Raw genomic sequence first — 19,043 nt, 5'->3', positions numbered from 1 at the left:
CCCTCAACCCCGAGTTGGCGGTGCGTCATCCACACGCTTGTCTTCCCCCCCCTCACTCCCTTCCTTCCTTCATCCATCTTCCCTCCCTCTCTCCCTCCCTTCCTCGGAGCTGCGACAGTCCCGTTATTCTTCCCGCTCGATACCGCACCGGATCTGAGAACGAGGAGGGATTAAACGGCGGGCGGTTAAGTCGAATCTAATTTCGGCGGTTGGGGGGTGGGGAAGGAAATGCGGTCATTTTTTTTTTTCGGTGGGCGTTACAATTGGGTCCGGGTTTGCTGCTGCAGCTGCTGCTGTGGGTTCCGGGGCGCAGTTTCCAGATTCGCGGGTGACTCAAAACTTGTTCATATCAGTCGAGTTTTTTAAAAAAAAACCACCAATAATAAATTGGTCGTTTTCAATCCATACGACTGCCTGTGGGAACACTGCTGTGCGCAATCGGCTGCCGCGTTCGCCCACAAGTATACAGTCGATTCACTTTACAGTGGGTTCTGTGAAGCGCTTTGGGACGTCCTCCCGACGGGAAAAGCGCTCTATCAAATGCGAGGATTATTATTATTATTATTATTACAGACGTTTTGAAACTCTCAAACAGGCGCAGGTTGCACACACACACACACACACACGCGCGCACACGTGCACACGTGGGAACTCTCAGTCTGGTTTGGATACTCTGAAAAGCATTGAACCGAAAAAAAAGGGAAGTGTGCAGCCCGCAACCAACCATCCCCGTACCGTATTTTGCACGTCCTCAGACATGACAAATATACGGTCCAATTCACTTTACAGCCCTATTCCGTGAAGCGCTCAGAGACGTCGAGAAGACGTGAAAAGCGCTATATCGAATCAAGCATTCGGTTAAACGATTAATGTGGATTTATAAATAAGATAAGCAATTTAGAAGATGCAGAAATTTTAGCTCTTAAATATCTACCTTCTATATTAATAAAGACAAAATGCCTGTCTTGTGTGTTTGTCGGCCAATAAGCGATTGACGTAGAGACTTGATTTATACCGTATCGGAAAGGTCTTGCATAGGGGAGTGTCGTGGGCATATTTGTGGGGGCTCTCCTATCATTGATGACCTATGACCTAACCCTAACCCTAATTTTTACCAAATTGTGAGCAGATTTGTGGTGCAGTGAACATTAGCAACAAAATTGCAGTTGTATAGGCGCTGAACAGTCAGTGTTTCGGACCCGAGCTCGGGTTCGGGATTGGGGAGTGTGGAGGGCAGGGGGTGAAGCAGGGTAATGGAAAGCACGATTGAAGAGGAGGGTCTTGAAGGAGTCAAGGGAGGGGGCAAGGTGGAAGAGACTGCGGATTGGAGCTCCAGAGGGTGGGGGTAGAGTGGCAGAAGGCCTGCCCATCAACGGTGGGGCGAGGAGGCGGGGGACGTAAAGCAGACCGGAGCCTGCTGAGTGAAGGGAGCAGGTAGGATGGTAGAGGGTTAGGAGGTTGCATGGGTAGCGGGGAGCAAGAACATGGAGGGCTTTCAAGGTGAGAACCAGGATCTTGAACTGTATCTTCTGTGTGATGGGAAGCCAGTGGATTCGGGCAAGGATGGGGGTGATGGGGTCGTGGAGCCTGGTGCGGGAGAGTACACGGGCTGCAGAGTTCTAGATGATCTGATGCCTATGGAGGGAGGAGTTGGGCGACCGACAAGCAGTGAGTTTGCATAGTCAAGCCTCAATGTAATGAAAGCGTGTATGAGGGTTTTGGTGGCCTGCTGTGTGAGACTGCGATGCTGCGGAGGTGGAGGAAAGCAGAGTGGGTCATGGCACGAAAATTCTTTTTTAATTATTAAAATTATTAAAATTGTGGAGTCCTGTAGCTCAGTGGTTAGAGCACTCGCTTTGCAAGTGAGAGACCTGAGTTCAATTCCAGGCAGAGGGCGAAACCTTGGGCAAGTTTCCTTACTCCACACAGAGCCTAATAATAATCCCTCCAAAACAAAAAACAATAATAAATTGGTCATTTTCAATCTACGACTGTTTGTGGGACATTGCTGTGCGCAATTGCCTGCCGCGTTCGCCCACAAATATACAGTCAATTCACTTTACAGTGTGTTCTGTGAAGCACTTTGGGACGTCCTCCCGACGTGAAAAGCGCTATATCAAATGCAAGGATTATTATTATATTATAAAATTATTTTTTATTGCACTCTTAGAGAGGCAATAACAGTAATCTACTGTATGTAGGATGCTCCAATTAAGTATTTACAAATATCTTGTTCTTAGCCCTCAAGATTCAAGAGTTTAAGTGGAGCTTATTTGCACACTTTGTTTAAAAATATACACAAACTTTAGCTACATGTCTGCAACAAGTTATCTTTAGTGTTGATATCAGAAAACATCAATCCTTTTTTGATACTGCCACAAGTCAGAATCACTTAACTCACAATTTCATGTCACAGGATATCATATAAAGTTTTATGACTGTGTGTATTTTTTAGGCAAATTAAACGCATGTGTACTTTATTCGTGCACCTTAAAGTTACCAAAGATATCCACGTTTGGCTACATTGGCTGCAACAAGTTATCAGAAAACATCGGTACTTAATTATGTTGATACTGTTGAGTCCCAGCAAAAAAAATAATTTGTCTGTGTGGGCAGTTTCCCCACTGCTGGATTAAGCAATAGTTTATTTGAGCCACATCCTGAATTCCACTGCATTGGATGTGCTGACATGACCCTAATGACAGTGGAGTCACAGGCACCTGTAACCTTATCAGCTGGGTTAACAAACAACAGATAATTGGTGCAGTGTAGAACAGACTTTATGTGATCTAGTAGCTGGAACACTGGATCTGTAGTAATATTTTCAAAGAGCATATTTACACTATCTCTGTACGCATCTTGAGATGGACTGTGCTGAAGGATTGAAAATGTGTCATAGATTTTTAAAACCAATTGCAGTAATAATGTAGTCTTGACAGTGTACTATTTGAATAAGAAAGCACTTTCCAGATGCATAGAATATGTTCTTTGTGCTACAAGACAGGGTTTAGGGAGATGATTCAGCAAGTTTATCCATTGAGCAGATGAGTCATATTGATTGGGACTGTTCCAGGTTGAATTTCCAGTTGAGGAGTTGGCAGATTGCAGCCTGGATGGTCAGTTTGAGTGGTCAGTAAGGACTACCTTAGTGGTCAGTAAGGACGACAATTTGCCTTAGCATCCCAAAGAAGGAATGAAGAAAATCAGTCAAGAGTTTCCACTCCATTGGCTGTTCGGTTAGATGTGCACATGCGGTGGTCTCGAATGAGGGCAGGACCAGGCTGAAGTCAACAATGCCCCGACCCCACACCAACCCACTCCCCCACTCTCCATAGCTGAATAAGTGCTTTGAGACTTCCTGCTTTGGGTTTCACATAAATGAAGGCCACTTGGCTGCGATGCTGAAAGAGTAATGTATAAAACACCTTTAGGAAACAAAAGGAAGATTAGTGAAGAAAATTGGTAAGAAAATAAAAGGCTGCTTCTGTTAGGATGTTTGCAAACCCAAACAAAATTTCTCTGCAATACTTTTTTTAATGGTATTATATGTTATAATATGGGGGACAAAGGAATTGGGATTAAGATAGATGGCTTCTTAAGGAGCAAACACCAACATGAACAAAGGACAAAATGGGCTCCCACTGTGGCATACATTTCTGCATATGACATTCATGGTAAGGCCACATTTTAAATATTATGCAAATTTCGAACAACTTGACTACAAAAAGATAAATAATGTTTCAGATAGGATTAAGAGGAAAAACTGCAATGAACAATTCCAAGAGTTGAATTTGGTTTCATTTGAGAAAAGAAGGTTCAGAGGGAAAGGGACATGAATCATATCTTTAAAGTGCAGATAAATATCATAAATAGCGAGAAACAAAATAGTTTTAAATAATGCAGTTATGTGGATGAATGAATACTCTTTTTTTTTCTTGATTACCTTTGGAGATCAATGAGTATCTATGCAGAACGTTCCCAGATTATTTTGCATGGAGCGGAGTAGACTTTGTGATTATGTGAAAGAGCAAATGTGATTTTCTTTCTAGGTCTACCCTTTCTTTTGTTCTTATGGCTATTAAAATTTACTGCAGTGCAGCAATGTTGAATGTATATTATTACATTCCAGAACAAGTGGGAAACTGACATTGTGCAGCCATCTGAGATTATGTCTTCAAGACAGTGCAACACACCAGTTTTGTGATTAGCCTACTTTTTAAGACCGTTACCATAGTAACCACACTGAGTTCAAAGGATCGTCTCTCAAAGTGCCAACCAGCGAAGGAAATGAAATTCAGTCTTATCGAGCTTATATTTTCATCAGTGCTAATAGTCTTATCATTGCGAAAATTGTACCATGTCTCTACAAAGTAAATGTATTTCTTGATGCACTAAGCAATCTCAAGACTGAGATTGATAGATTTCTTGTGGATAAAGGGATTAAGGGATATGGGGATAAGGCGGGTAGGTGGAGTTAGAATAGATCAGCTATGATCTCATTGAATGGCGGGGCAGGCTCGAGGGGCCGAATGGCCTCCTGCTCCTAATTCTTATGTTCTTATGTAAATAAGATGCATGTCCTAGGTACGACCTGGCTGACAAGTATATTTAAGGATGTATTTTTGAGCACGTGCAGAAAGTTACAGTGCTTTTTTGTAGCAATAGAAAACAAAATCAACTCCAGTAATTTTTTNCTGCGAGAGCCTGTGAGCAGGCTGAGGGTCCTTTCTGCTCAGAGGACCATGAATGGGAGGACATCCCAAAAGAGCTTGACAGTGTTGGCTGGCCACCCGAGTTAGGGATGGGAGCCAAGAGGAGGCGGGGAAAGGAAAGATGACCACAGATGGTCACCACTCAAAGAGGTAACGTCTTGAGAATTAAGTAATTAATTTATAATCCCTGAATTTTCTCTGCTATGTAGCAGGGTTGCGTGATAAGATTTTTTAAAAAAAGTTATATATATTTAATGGTAATGTTTTATTTGTTGCATTGCAGGAAACGACAAGCACACAACCTTGTAACATAGCAACCATTTTGAGACATCATCCAATGCAGTGGTTACATGCTGGTAATACCATTGATTTCTTTTTTGGTCAACCAGGTTAGCTAGTTATCTGACTCACGCAGAAACTCATCAGCATAAAACACATCCATAGTTTTATTGAGTGCTTTGAAACAACTGGAAGGTGTGATAAAGGCACTATATCAAATGCAAAGATTATTATTATAAATAATAAATTCATCAGTGCAAATAGTCTTAAATTGCACAAAGAAGGAGCTTCAGCTGATTTGTCTGTGCCTGCGGTGGTGCTTGGATTCTGATGAAATATTATAAGTAAAAAGTGAGTTGAAATAAAGTAGTAAAAGCCGATGTACATTTGTAACAATAGAAATAATGACAAAAAGGAAGACGAATGGAGAAGAAAAGGATGAAGAATAAAGGAGAGAGAGAGAAAAGATAGAAACTGTGGCTATCTTGCTAAAGACTCACTTCAACAACAGGCACTTGTATCAGCATATTGAACCAGAAGGGAAGGCAAGTCAATGTCATCATTGCAGAAGAACATAACAGTTTCTGGACATAATAATAATACTTGTGTTTGATGTAGCATACTTATCAGGTGGCGAACTGCTCAAAGCGCTTCACAAGATTTACTGCATTTTGTAAGCAAACACAGCAGCCAATTTGCACACAGCAGTTTCCCACAAACAGCCTTGAAGTGAATGGCCAGTTTTATACGGGGGATTGTTGGCCAAGACACCAGAAGAAACTCCTCTTTTCGAATGAAACAATTTCGTACACTCATATTAAAAATATTGTTTACTAATGCAGTCTGGTGCACCATAACTGAAAGGGTAAGATTGTATGTGAGGTCTTTCACCATCCTATTAGCCTATTTTTCCCGATTTGACCAAAAGAGATGGTAGGAAAAATAATTGACGTTTTATGAGTTTGAACCCAGATGGTTTCCAGGAACATGGACAGAGTTGGAAAGAATTGTAACAAGCTACCAACGTCTCCTGCATGTTCAAGCAACCCTGGGACAGCGAGGGATGGTGAACTGTACATGTAAACAAACTTTGGGTAGAGTGCCAGATGGCAAAGTTCCACAGTGTCTTCCAAAGTACCAGTTGAGGAAGCTTTGAAGCCAGGAGAAGTGGTGAGTGAAGCGATGCCATTTGTATTGAGTGCAGGCCTTTGGATACTGATGTGCATCACCGTTTCTGGCATGGTCACTGACTGTTGGCTGAACAAGGCTTAAATTTAAGGCTATGAAGTATGGAGAGAAAAAGGACAGTTGTGTGTGTTTTTTTGTAAAAATGTAGAAACACTAATTAACTCATTAAATACATTAGCGTGAAATTTGCGGTGTTCACTAATCTAATGTTGGTGTTAATCATTGAACTCCAGAAATTTGTACCTCATGAGTTAATTAACTCATATTTCATGAACAGGTACACATCTTATAATAAAGTGTTCTGCTGTTTGGTGAGAGCTTGAGCTGGATGATTCTGCTTATTACTGTATGTTTTGGAAAGTAGATTGATATAGTAACCGTCTTGTTGTAGAGGTAATAGGTTCCAGGCTGGGAACTGATTTTGACTTCTTCATATTATTTTCAGCAGACTTCTTTGTGAAGACCTCACTGATGTGCCTTAGCTAACCTTTACAGCATATTCTGTGAAGCGCTTTGAGACGTCTAGAAGACGTGAAAAGCTCTATATCAAATGCAAGGATTATTAATATTATTATGATTACCAATTTCAGTGGAGGCCCATAGCTACAACAACTAATTATTTTGAATAACCTCTTGGACTCATTTTACTGTTCTGTTCATAAGTGGCAGATGCTCAGAACTCCTCAGAGAATTCATGATATTGAAAAAAGAACTCAATCCTGGAACACTGAATTGCAGACAATGTGCCAATCCACAATACTTCAGGCATCAACAGGAGGGTAGAGAGGTTAGACCAGACTGACTGGGTTATTGAACTTTTATATGTGAAATTAATGGAATTGTATTACATTTCTGCACATATCCTTACTTATTATAATAATAATAATCCCTCCAAAAAAACAAAACAGTAATAAATTGGTCATTTTCAATCCATGACTGTTTGTGGGACATTGCTGTGCGCAATTGGCTGCCGCGTTCGCCCACAAATATACAATCAATTCACTTTATGGTATATACTGTGAAGCGCTTTGAGACATCTCGAAGACGTGAAAAGCGCTATATCAAATGCAAGGATTATTTTATTATTACATTAGAGGACTGTTCATCTTGAGGAGAGGGAGGAGAGCTAAATCATTGTGGCCTTTAAGAGGAGTGGGGAATGTTAACAGTGTTAAACACTACAGACTATAGCTGTCTTTGCATTACCATAATTATATGTTTGGCAGATTCTGTCATATCTGATTTTGGGCAGGGGAGGGTAAACTGAATTTGTTGACACAGACACTGGAATTTTGTGTTAGCAAGGATACGAAGCCTTGTAGATGCTTTTGTGATTTTATCCAGGCTGCATAACAGCTTCCCAGTTAAATTCCTTCACCTCCCACCATTTCTTTTATGAATCCCTTCAATCTGGTTTCAGTCCTGACCACAGCATTAAGACGGTCCTCGTGTTTAGTTCAAGACATCAAGACTGACTTCAGGACAAGGTGAAATGAGACACTCTGAGCCATTACTCCACTTCAGTGGTGTTATGTAAATGCAAGCTGCTGTTGTAGGTGACCTATTTCTTTGCTGGTTCCTTGACAGGGAGGATGAAGAGACACCAGAAAATATATCTTTACATGCAAGATAATGAACAGCTGGAACGGATTACCAGGATGTTGAACTCCTAAGACTTTAAGAAACAATTTGATGTTGTAAAGGGAAGATGATAGGGTCGGTATTTTGAAAGGATGAGATCATATGGCCGAAGTGTCTTTTTTTGAACCTTGGGATCGCACAAAAGCAACATATTAGCTGGCATTGCTGGTTGACTTAATTAGGACCTATTCTGTTCTGGACTGTCCGCTGTAGGACAATCTTTGTTTGCAGCTGGAGGAAAACTTTTTTTCTCGCCTTCCCCGACTAAAGTCAAATCAATCAAAACACTTGTATTCTATGAGGGCTGCTGGAATACGACATGGCAGTACTGCTGTAAAAATAAAAGTGGCGCTGAGATCGGAGGAAAGGTTTATAACCTCTCCCATCGCTGAGCGGTCAGATACTTCCACTTTCCAATGAATTGTTCCCAGTCCGCAGTTTAGCTGCCACTCATATCTTTGAGTTGTCAACCAGAGATCCTGCGAAGAGCTTTGAGGCGTATCAACGACCTGATAAGGCACTATATCAAAATGCCAGGATTATAATTATTAGTATTGTTTTTGTCCACTTTGGATGTGCAGTAGCGAAAGGGGCTGTTTTGAGTGGAGCTTCACCAATGATCTGCACACGAGATGGCGCTGTATGATAAGCCCTTGAGCTTCAGGATCTTGCAATAGAACATCTCTGAACAGTGCACAAAATAACCCATTGCAGTGAGCTAATTATATATATATATATGACTATTGTACTCAAAATGTAGAGAACTCTGACCCATCACTGGATTCCTCTGGACTTGTGTGCACTTGCTGAGTTAAATCCCACAATTGAAAACAAATTGCTCCTTGCTCAAGATTTCATGTTTTTTTTTGGGGGGAAGGGTTATTAAACTGGTGAGATTTTTTGGGGGAGAACTCCTGGTTTGATCAGCCCAGAGAGAGAGATAGAGAGAGTTTGTGTGTGTGTGTGTGTGTGGGGGGAACCTATTTAACCCCCTTTCTCAGTCTGATTGTGAATGCAGATGTATTTCTTGCTGCTCGGTTTAGGCATTTACATTTCGTTCAAACTTCACATTCAAATGCTCAGCCTCCAGGGAAGCCGCGGGGGAAATCCCTCTGCCCATTCGCAAATGACTAACACATTTGCCTGCTGGTTCCTGTCACCCACCTATTGCAGCTCTGCCGACTTGTCTCTGGTGAGAGAGTATCGGTGCCCCGAGTTATCAGAGGGCTCTGTGTGTGTGTGGGTCTGTGCGTTACTTGTCAGAATGGCTGGTCCGTGCGCCAAGAATTCGTACTTTGATCAGCTAACGAGCGCCTGCGAACTCTGCGAACTTCGCTGCTCAAACCTCCAGTCACAACCTGCGGCTTGCAAGGGTTTCACCTGCAACAGTAAGTGCGTCAGTCTGACTGCTTGTGTGTGTGTGGGGGGGGTATACGTGTGTACATGTGTGTGTGTGTGTGTGTGTGGGGGGGGGATATATGTGTGTACATGTATGTGTGGGTATATATGTGTGTGTGGGTATATGTGTGCGTGTGTATATGTGTGTGTGTGGGGTGGTATATGTGTGTGTGGGTATATGTGTGTGTGTGGGGGGGTATATGTGTGTGTGTGTGGGTATATGTGTGCGTGTGTGTGGGGGGATATATGTGTGTGTGTGTGTGGGTATATGTGTGTGTGTGGGGTATATGTGTGTGTGTGGGGGGGTATATGTGTGTGTGTGTGGGTATATGTGTGTGTGTGTGGGTATATGTGTGTGTGTATGGGGGGGGTATGTGTGTGTGTGGGGGGGGTGTTATGTGTATGGGGGTATATGTGTGTGCGTAAAAAAAAGGGGAAAAAAAAGTCTTCGTGTGGTTGCCACTTTTTGTTGGAATACTTTTGTTAGTGAATGTGCTGGTGAAGATTAAGGGCTGGTGTGTGTGTGTTTGTGTGTTTGTGAGTGTGTGTGTTTGTGAGTGTGTGTTTGAGTGTGTGTTTGTGAGTGTGTGTTTGTGAGTGTGTGTTTGAGTGTGTGTTTGTGAGTGTGTGTTTGTGCGTGTGAGTGTGTGTACAGCGAAGTGTGTGAAACCAGAAGTTCCGTTTGTGCGTGTGCGAGTGTGCCATTCATTCCTGTGTGCAAATCTATACGCAGCGAGAACACGTCTGTGCGCCAGAATTAGTCTGTGAAACAGTAATTGCCTAAACCTGTTGGAAGCTGCAGCATTAATGCCGCTGTTACCTTACCCTGAGCTGCTCTTCTCCATCAGTGCTGGAAAGCAAAAAAAAAAAGCGAAGTTATCCAGTCGAAGGAAGCAAATGATTTGATTTCTAGAGTGTGAATATCGAACCAGACGACAGAGGATTAAAAATAACGAGGCTTGAGTGACATCGATCTAATGAATCTTTCTCATGACTTGCGTCAGTTTTCTTCTGTTTAGAATAGTTCGCATTTTGTCCCTCTGCCTCGCAGATCAGTGAACACAGAAATGGTTCGTCTGAATTTTAACGTGACTTGCTGACTGGGGTGGAAGTGTCATTGTAGTTTCGAAGCCAAGTTTCTGATTGAACAAGTTGAGGAAGTACAGTATTCCAAATTTAGGAGAACCTGTTTTTGAGCCAGATAAACGTTTAAAAAGTTCCCACCTCAGCCAGAACTTGAGTATCAGATTCCATGTCTTTTTTTTTTCATGGGGGTGATGGTGGTGGGGAAAGAGAGAGAGAGAGAGAGAGAGAGAGAGAGAAACCTCCAGCGACTCAGTTCAGAAGTGGTTACCAGCAAAATGGTTACGAAGTCACATTGGAAGAGAGGGCTTGGTACCAGGTTCCTCTTGGCAAGAGAGCCGTAGATCAAAGTGGTGCATTTTGAAATGAGAACAAAATATTCTGTAAAAATTTACCCCAAATCAGGACTTTGAGCTCACAGTCTAGTGAGTGGTGCAATGATAGAGATATTGTCCTTGGGTGGAGATGTTATACTAAGCTCCCATCTGCCTGTTCAGGTGGACCTTAAATATCACACAGCACTATTTGAAAAGGGAAGAAGTGTCTCCTGGTGTCCTGGCCAATAATCTCCCAAATAATATTGGCCACTCACTTCACAGCTGTTTGTGGGACATTGCTGTGTGCAAATTGGCTGCCCTGTTTGCTGATAAGTACACCTTAAATAAATCTCGTGATTTGTAGTTGCATGAAATAAAGTTACCACAGAAATGAAATAAAACCGTAAATCTTGTGAAGTGCTTTGAGACATCTCGATGGCATGATCAGGCATTATATGAAATGCAAAGGCAGGGATTATTATTAGATGACTGAGGCCGTAAGTGAATCAAATGGTTTAAGAAAATAAGTTTAAACAGGAAGTGAGCACATTTAAAAATTCCAAGAACTTTTCGCTCAGTAAAACTATTAGTCACTTTCAAACAGGGGTCTGGGTCATAAATGTTCAGAAATGTAAAATTCTACAAAGATTAACATTTAAGTCAATTCTTCAAATCTAAAAATACATCATAGATAGATATCATGTAATATGGTGAATCTGGGTTTCGGCACTGACTATCCAGCATCCTGTCCTAAAAAAATGGCTGATATTTGGTTCGTCACGTGGCCATTGAAGTCGCTTTCTGCATTCTGCATATGATCGCCGTACACAGGAAACGCTGCTAATATCGCTTAACAAATGAAGCGACGTCAGTGGCGACATGATCATTCGGAAGTGGGCCATTTTTCGCAACTTGCTTATAACACGGTAGAGTGGTAGAGTACAATCTAAAATAGATTTATTTTACCAATACTTGCAACAAATGTGCAGCATTGATAACTCAACTACTGAAGATTGAAGATGTGTGCTTACACTTTTAGTTTAGTACAGAAAATTTGTAGGCTTTGGGATAAGAACGGGGGAGTGGGTTTAGTTGGTAGCTCTTTCAAAAAGTCGGCACAGGCACAGTGGGCCAAATGGCCTCTTTCTCTGCTGTAAGATTCTATGATCCTAAGAGTAGGTAACTTAATTAATATTGTGTCATTTCAGACTTATTTATATCATTTTAATGGAAATTTAAGGGATATTTGATCTGTGATGTTTCACACATCAGAATGTCACAGTGGTAGAGTATCACATTGGTCAAACAGGCTTTGTCCAGATTGAGTTGTCTGATAACAATGTAGAACAGTTAAGAATGAGAGCAGTTTGATTTTCTTTTTGAAGCATTACACTGTTGGTTTTATGTATCTTCCCCGTCTTATGATGGGAAGTCAGAACTAATTTTATCTGTAAAAGACCAGGAGTGAGAGTTAAGACTATTAGTAATACAGTACATCAGTTTCTGGTAGTTGTTTGCAAAGAAAAAAACTAGTGGTTAAATGTATATTACTCACCAGTAGCATTATCACTTGACGTCAAGAGCTTCACACTTGTGTTCAAATCCCTTTACTCCCTGGCACCTCCCTAACTCTCTGAACTCCTCTCTCCCCAATCCACCACCCGGCGCCTCCGCTCGACTGGCACTGGCCTCCTGCTCGTCCCTCGCACCCTCCGCCCCACCATTCAGGGTTGCGCTTTCAGCCACTACGCCCCGAAACTCTGGAACACTCTCCCTCAATCCCTCCGCCTTCTCTCCCCCTTTCCAAGTCACGGCTGAAAACCTTCCTCTTTTACCGTCCTTATCGTCGCCTCCCTCCCCCACCCCGGCTCGGAGTCAGGCTCCATCACTGTTAAGCGCTCTGAGACGCTACCCTGTGTGGAGGACGCTATATAGCAAGTTGTTGTTGATATATAAAACAAATAGCAAAGGGATTTTTTTAGTCCCAATCTAAAAATGATTTGGGTTGCGGTTTGCCTGTTTGGAACTCACAAGAGCGGTTTGGTTAAAGAAAACCCTTTCAGAATATTTATTTTACGAGCCTCTCACTGCAGCTTCAAACTATTTCTTACATTAATCCAGCAACCTGGCCTCGGAACCAAATTAAGATAGCCCGACTATTTATCTCAGAATATTTACAGTCCAAAAATTTATGGATGCAAAACCTCGGTGACAAAGTTGAACTAATCCCTGTGTTAGTCAGTCTCTCAATAATTTCCTTTTAATGTATAATTTGAATTAGACCCAATAGGGGTTGGTTTGGGTCACCGTGGAGATTTGTCAGTATGGTAGAAAATCTAAAACTAATTTAGGGAGCCAAAATGCTAGTGGTGAAATGAAAGGGATCGAAGATCAGTGTCGCACTTGGAGTGATCAGGGCAACCCCATTATAACGCTGTTGTTTGCATCTGATATCTCCAAGGCTAAATTATAATGAAACACGAAAAAAAATAGCTGAGGTTGTAAAGTTGCCACTGATGTCATCTCATGCATGGAAGGTGTGCACAGGAAGTGCTGCTGATGTTACTTCCCGAGCCCTCTGCCTGCATACAATGTCCCACTTCCTTCCTGAAGCTATGTCAATATGGCTTCCAAGTCACCCAATCTGGAGTGACCGGGTGGCTGGATGCTCACTATTTTTTAACGCAAGAAGCTATCTCGTCAGCGCTGGAAGCTCGGTATACTGTGCTTCCACAGTAGACCTCAAAGCACACCTGAACTCAATTGGGTGCGTTCCAACACAGCCAATTTATATATGTCAAATGTAAATATGCAGTGAATTGTGAGGGGGTAGACGGTGAAGCAGAGGTGTAGTTACCTTTACACTATGTCTCTTTAATTTAATTTTATTTCACAATGTTGAGTAAGATATACTTTCAGAAGATCGTTATCTGGATTGAAACCACTGCTGTATCTACAGTACCTTGAAGTCTGCAAAACAGATGTAGAAATGAGTGTTACACACGTTTGTGTCATAACTGTGACCTTTGCAACGCTTCTGCTTTTGCGTCTGATATTATTGGTCTTTCTCACAGGAATATGTCATCCGATTTTTTGACATTAACGACAAATCATGTATTTGGATTCTTTTATGCCACTATATCTATTAATATGGAAACTGTCCCATCAGATCCCTTTTAAAAATATCTTCCTCATTATTATTTTCAATATAAGGTTTATTTTAATTTTTGGTGATTTTGTTTGAATATTTTATGTAAATGGTGTTTCCTGGAGAAATGGATGTAAGGAATTCCTAAACCCAGTAGTGTGATCAATCTGAATTAATCAACTCAGCATAGGTTACTCAAAGCCATTTGAAGTACTCGTCATTTATTATGCACCTTAATTCAACGCTAATTCAACAAATTCAACGAAATAAGTGCAAAGTCCTGACATGAGGCTTGAACCATAACCAACAGAATCAAGTTGACACCAGATACAACAAATACACTGGCCTTGGAGGAATTAAATTGGGAGTTACATTACCCTAATTGGACATGTTTTAGCAGGCAAATCAAGAACTCTATTAGTGGAGACAGGGTGACATGTCTCTTTCCTACCCTCTCAATAGGAAATCATTGGGAGATCTAAAACAAGGGCAGGGAAGCAATTCATGACCAATTTGGTAAGAGACAGACAGACGATGTTACAAGAAAACATACATAGAAGATTGATTGTAAATTCTGCATTCTCATGATTGTGTATCTAATTATTTTAATGTATGTTTTGCCTTCCATGAGCTACACTGTGAGATAATTACAATATACCCAAATAATGATGCAACATTGGGATCTTTCACTTCAGGAGGAGATGCCAAAATCTCTTCTATATAAGTATATTTATTCATTTATACTTTTTGTTAAACCCACAGGTGCAGCTGTATCGTCGACACCAACGCTGGGTGACGAAACAGCTAAAATCTTCTGGATTATCATTGCGTTACTTCCATTGTTAAGTGTAACAGTGCTTCTATTAATTGTTGTGATACAAAAACTGCATCAACAAAAAGAAAGTGCGGCCTTTAAATCTACAGGTAAGTACTGGGAATAAAAAATGTAGTCACTCAATCCACGACTGTTTGTGGCACACTGTTCGGAGCAATTGCCTGCTGCATTTCACCCACAAAATATACAGTCAATTCAGTTTATAACATATATCTAGAACAATATGCTGAAGAACCAACCAGGGAACAGGCTATCCTAGATCTTGTTTTGTGTAATGAAATAGGGCTAATCAGCAATCTGGAAGTTAAGGCTCCTGTAGGGCAGAGTGACCATAACCCTGATGGAATTTAACATTAAGTTGGAGAGTGATATAGTTGAATCCAAAGCAAGGGTCTTAAATTTAAATAAAGCCAACTTTGCTGGTATGAGAGAAGATTTGACTAAAATAGACTGGGAAATTAGATTAAAAAATAGGACGGTAGACCAGCAATGGCAAATGTTTAAAGATATAATACATAATTCCCAGCGATTACATATTTCCATGAAAAATAAAAATACCACAGGAAAAGTGGTTCAACCTTGGCTAACTAGAGAAGTTAGGGAAAGTATAAAATTAAAAGAAGAGGCCTAGAATACTGCCAAAAAGAGCAGTAAACCTGAGGATTGTAAGGGCTTTAGAGAACAGCAAAGGATAACCAAGAAACTGATTAAGAGGGAGAAAATGGAATATGAGGGTAAACTAGCTAGAGATATAAAGACAGATTGTAAGAGCTTTTACAAGTACATAAAGAGGAAGAGACTATCAAAAATGAATGTGGATCCATTACAGGCAGAAACAGGAGAAATTATAATGGGGAATAAAGAAATGGCAGAGTCACTAAACAAATTTTTTGCTTCTGTCTTCATGTTAGAGGACACTGAAAACTTACTGAAAATAGAGGGGAACCTGGAGGCTAATGTTAATGAGGAACTTAAAGAAATGAACATCAGCAAAGCAATAGTACTAGAAAAATTGATAGGATTAAAAAACAATAAATCCCCTGGACCTGATGGCCTGCACCCTAGGGTTTTAAAAGAAATGGCTGCAGAGATAGTGGATGCCTTGCTTTGATCTTCCAGAATTCCCTGGATTCTGGAATGGTTCCCTTTGATTGGAAGGTCGCAAACGTAATGCTGCTATTTAAGAACGGTGGGAGACAAAAAATGGGGAACTATAGACCAGTTAATCTGACATCGGTGGAAGGGAAAATTGTAGAGTCCTTAATTAGGGAAGTCGTGAGGTACTTAGAACATCATAACATGATTAGGCAGAGTCAACATGGCTTTACGAAAGGGAAATCATGTTCAACAAACCTTTTTGAGTTTTTTGAAGATGTAACTAGCAGATTAGATAGGGGGGAATCAGTAGATGTGGCGTATTTGGATTTCCAGAAGGCAATCGACAAGGTGCCACATAAAAGGCTGTTGCATAAGATTAGAGCCCAGAGCCCATGGAATTAAAGAAAACATATTAGCATGGATGGAGAGTGGCCAACAGGAAGAAAACAGAGAGTAGGGATAAATGGGTCCTTCTCAGATTGGCAGGGTGTGACTAGTGAAGTGCCACAGGATCAGTGCTTGGGCCTCAATTATTCACAGTCTACATCAATGACTTAGATGAGGAAATAGAACCTAACATACCTAAATTCACGGATGATACGAAGATAGACAGGGGAGTAAGCTGTGAGGATGACACACGAAGAATGCAAAGAGAAATAGACAGGCTAGATGAGTGGGCAAGAAGGTGGTAGATGGAGTTTAACTTGGGGAAGTGTGGAATTATTCACCTAGGTAGAAAAAATGGAAAAACAGATTATTTTCTATAGGGGGAGAGACTAGGTAGTGTTAGTGTTCAGAGGGATTTAGGTGTCCTTGTACACCAGTCACAAAAAGTTATTATGCAGGTACAGCAAGCAATTTGGAAGGCTCATGCCATGTTGGCATTCGTTGCAAAAGGGTTAGAGTACAAGAGTAGGGAAGTCTTGCTGCAGTTGTATAAGGCCTTGGTGAGACCAGACCTAGAATATTGTGCGCAGTTTTGGTCTCCTTATTTAAGAAAGGACATACTCACCTTAGAGGGGATGCAGCATAGATTCACTAGGTTGGTTCCTGGGATAAGGGGGTTGACCTATGAAGATAGGTTGAGTAAACTAGGCCTATATTTTCTAGAATATTAGAAGAATTAGAGGTAATCTTATAGAAACCTATAAGATTCTTAACAGTCCAACAGGGTAGATGCCGTGATCTTCCCTGGTTGGAGAATCTAAAACAAGGGATCATAGGCTCGAGATTAAGGGTCAGCCTTTTCAAACTGAATTGAGGAAACATTTCTTCACTCAGAGGGTGGTGAATTTATGGAATTCTCTACCTCAGAGGCTGTGGATGCTCAGTCCTTGAACATATTCAACACTGAGGTTGATAGATTTCTAAAAGATAGAGGGATTAAGGGATATGGGGATAGGGCAGGTAAATGGAATCAAGTTAGAAGATCAGCCATGATCTTATTAAATGGCGGGGCAGGCTCGAGGGGCTGAATGGCCTACTCCTGCTCTTACATCTTATCGTCTTATATTCTGTAAAGTCCTTTGAGACATCTCGAAGATGTGATAAGGTGTTATATTAATTGCAAGGATTATTATAATTATTGGAGTAAAAATAAACAAGTAAAGGAATATCATGACTAACAATAAGGCTGGAGAAATGAAAAATGTATTTTTTTAGTTAGTTTGCTCATTAAATTTATAGGATTGCAATTTTCTACTGAACATCTCTCAATTGTAAGTGTGTGTGCAATTTTAAATGGCAATAGAAGTGATTTGCACAGGATGTGATCTACGACAATCAGAAAAGAGCCGGGAAAAAATTTCCCTTGAATGTGTCAGTCAGATCAAACTATGATATCTGTAATTGGGTGTCTGAAGATAACAATCATCACTGATTATATAACTGATGGTTTGGAGTAATTTGATTCTCACAGAATTTGGTCATCCTTTGCATTGCCATTGTACATTGTCCATAAATGATTTTATTTTTAATGGATACCTGAGGTATATAGTCTTATTTTTAATAATCAGAATGTGTAAGTTAAAAAAAATTCAGATGCTAATTTGAAAGATCAATGAATGTGAAGTAGACTATCACAGCACCGTCAATGATAAGATTATAAATATATGATTAAAAGGTGCATGTTTCCCAATTTGTATTTGGATGACAATTATTTCGATTTTCAGTATCTGTTTATCCATACTTAAATCTGCAGAGATCACAGTGGATAGAAATATCATTGTCGCAAGTATCGTGGAAAATGGCTTGGCTGAAGAGGTGACCGATGACGTGCAGGAATATCCCACAGAAAGGATTCGACAATCGGAAAAGTTTCTCCAGAGTAATGCCACCAATTGCACATCTCCAGAAAATCAAATGAAGGACTTTATACATTCTACTCAAAGCAGTGGTGGCTATGATGCTACTTTTCCTTTACCGGCTACTGAAGAAGGATCCACAGTCCTCGTCACAACCAAAACCATGGAATGGTGTGGCTATCAAAAGGTTTAGCCATTCCAGCAATTAAACCATTTTTTTTTGTCTGGAAAATTGAATTTGATGTTGTGCCTTATCGCGTCGTTGAAATTTTGTGTCACAGGATTTAACTGTGAAGTGTAATGATTGTGTCTGTGTGGGATTATTGCATTTTATTGTAAAGTGACGGTCAAACATTATGCATAAATTTTATATCTGAACCAACATCTGCAGAAATGATGAAGAAATTAGTGTAAATATTAGTCTGCATTTTGATACCAGTTGATTGTCACAAATACAGGAGTTGATGGAGAGTAAGACATTATACAACACTTTGAATTCTGCTTTCATTGGAGCTCTTATGTACTTGGCTCACAGAGCGCTTTGAATTGGTTTTCTGATTGTGCTCTTCCATCCCACTGTGTTTTCAACCTCATTTGTATTGCTACAGAATTGAATAGAATGACGGTGCAAGTATGGAACAAGAAGACCATCACACTCAACTATCCTGCTCATTCCACTAATTATGCTGCAATCTATCCTGACAAGGACTCTAGCCTCTGTCTCATTTAATCTCCTGAATGACAATGTGAGATGCTCCCGTTACCAAAATGTAATCAAATCAAAAAAAATGTATCTCAACAATGCAATTCAACCTGGCTGACTGCTCCTAGCAGTTGATCATGGATGCTAGGACACTTCAGTCTTGCTCCTAACCAGATATTTATCCAACTTTTTTTTAAAAAGGAATGAACTTACATGGAATTGCTTTACATAATGTTTGCAGTGAATCACGTTTCCTTATGCACTGTTCTGTGGTGGAAAAAAGAGTCACATCAGTCACATTGCTTTTATAAGCGGTCAATTCATAATAGGATTGATGG

General features: G+C 40.6%; 1 protein-coding gene and 1 long non-coding RNA gene across 2 annotated transcripts; both read left to right on the top strand.

Moving 5' to 3' along the window:
* The first annotated feature begins 4,548 nt into the window (after positions 1–4,548).
* On the top strand, positions 4,549–5,677 carry LOC103178776. The gene is made up of 3 exons (XR_487901.2): positions 4,549–4,862; positions 4,996–5,068; positions 5,391–5,677. It is a non-coding gene; the product is annotated as an uncharacterized LOC103178776 (long non-coding RNA).
* Positions 5,678–8,946: 3,269 nt separating this feature from the next.
* On the top strand, positions 8,947–18,245 carry LOC103178859 (tumor necrosis factor receptor superfamily member 17). Its single transcript, XM_007893819.2, has 3 exons — positions 8,947–9,208; positions 14,529–14,690; positions 17,900–18,245. Exons 1-3 carry the CDS (start codon positions 8,947–8,949, stop codon positions 18,193–18,195), a joined length of 720 nt encoding a protein of 239 aa, XP_007892010.2. The 3' UTR covers positions 18,196–18,245.
* The last annotated feature ends 798 nt before the right edge of the window (positions 18,246–19,043 follow it).

Source organism: Callorhinchus milii, unplaced genomic scaffold (genome assembly GCF_018977255.1).
Source record: "Callorhinchus milii isolate IMCB2004 unplaced genomic scaffold, IMCB_Cmil_1.0 Scaffold16, whole genome shotgun sequence".
Lineage (NCBI taxonomy): Eukaryota > Metazoa > Chordata > Chondrichthyes > Chimaeriformes > Callorhinchidae > Callorhinchus > Callorhinchus milii.
The sequence above is the reverse complement of the archived record's forward strand: the minus strand, read 5'-3'. Positions and strand labels throughout refer to the sequence as shown.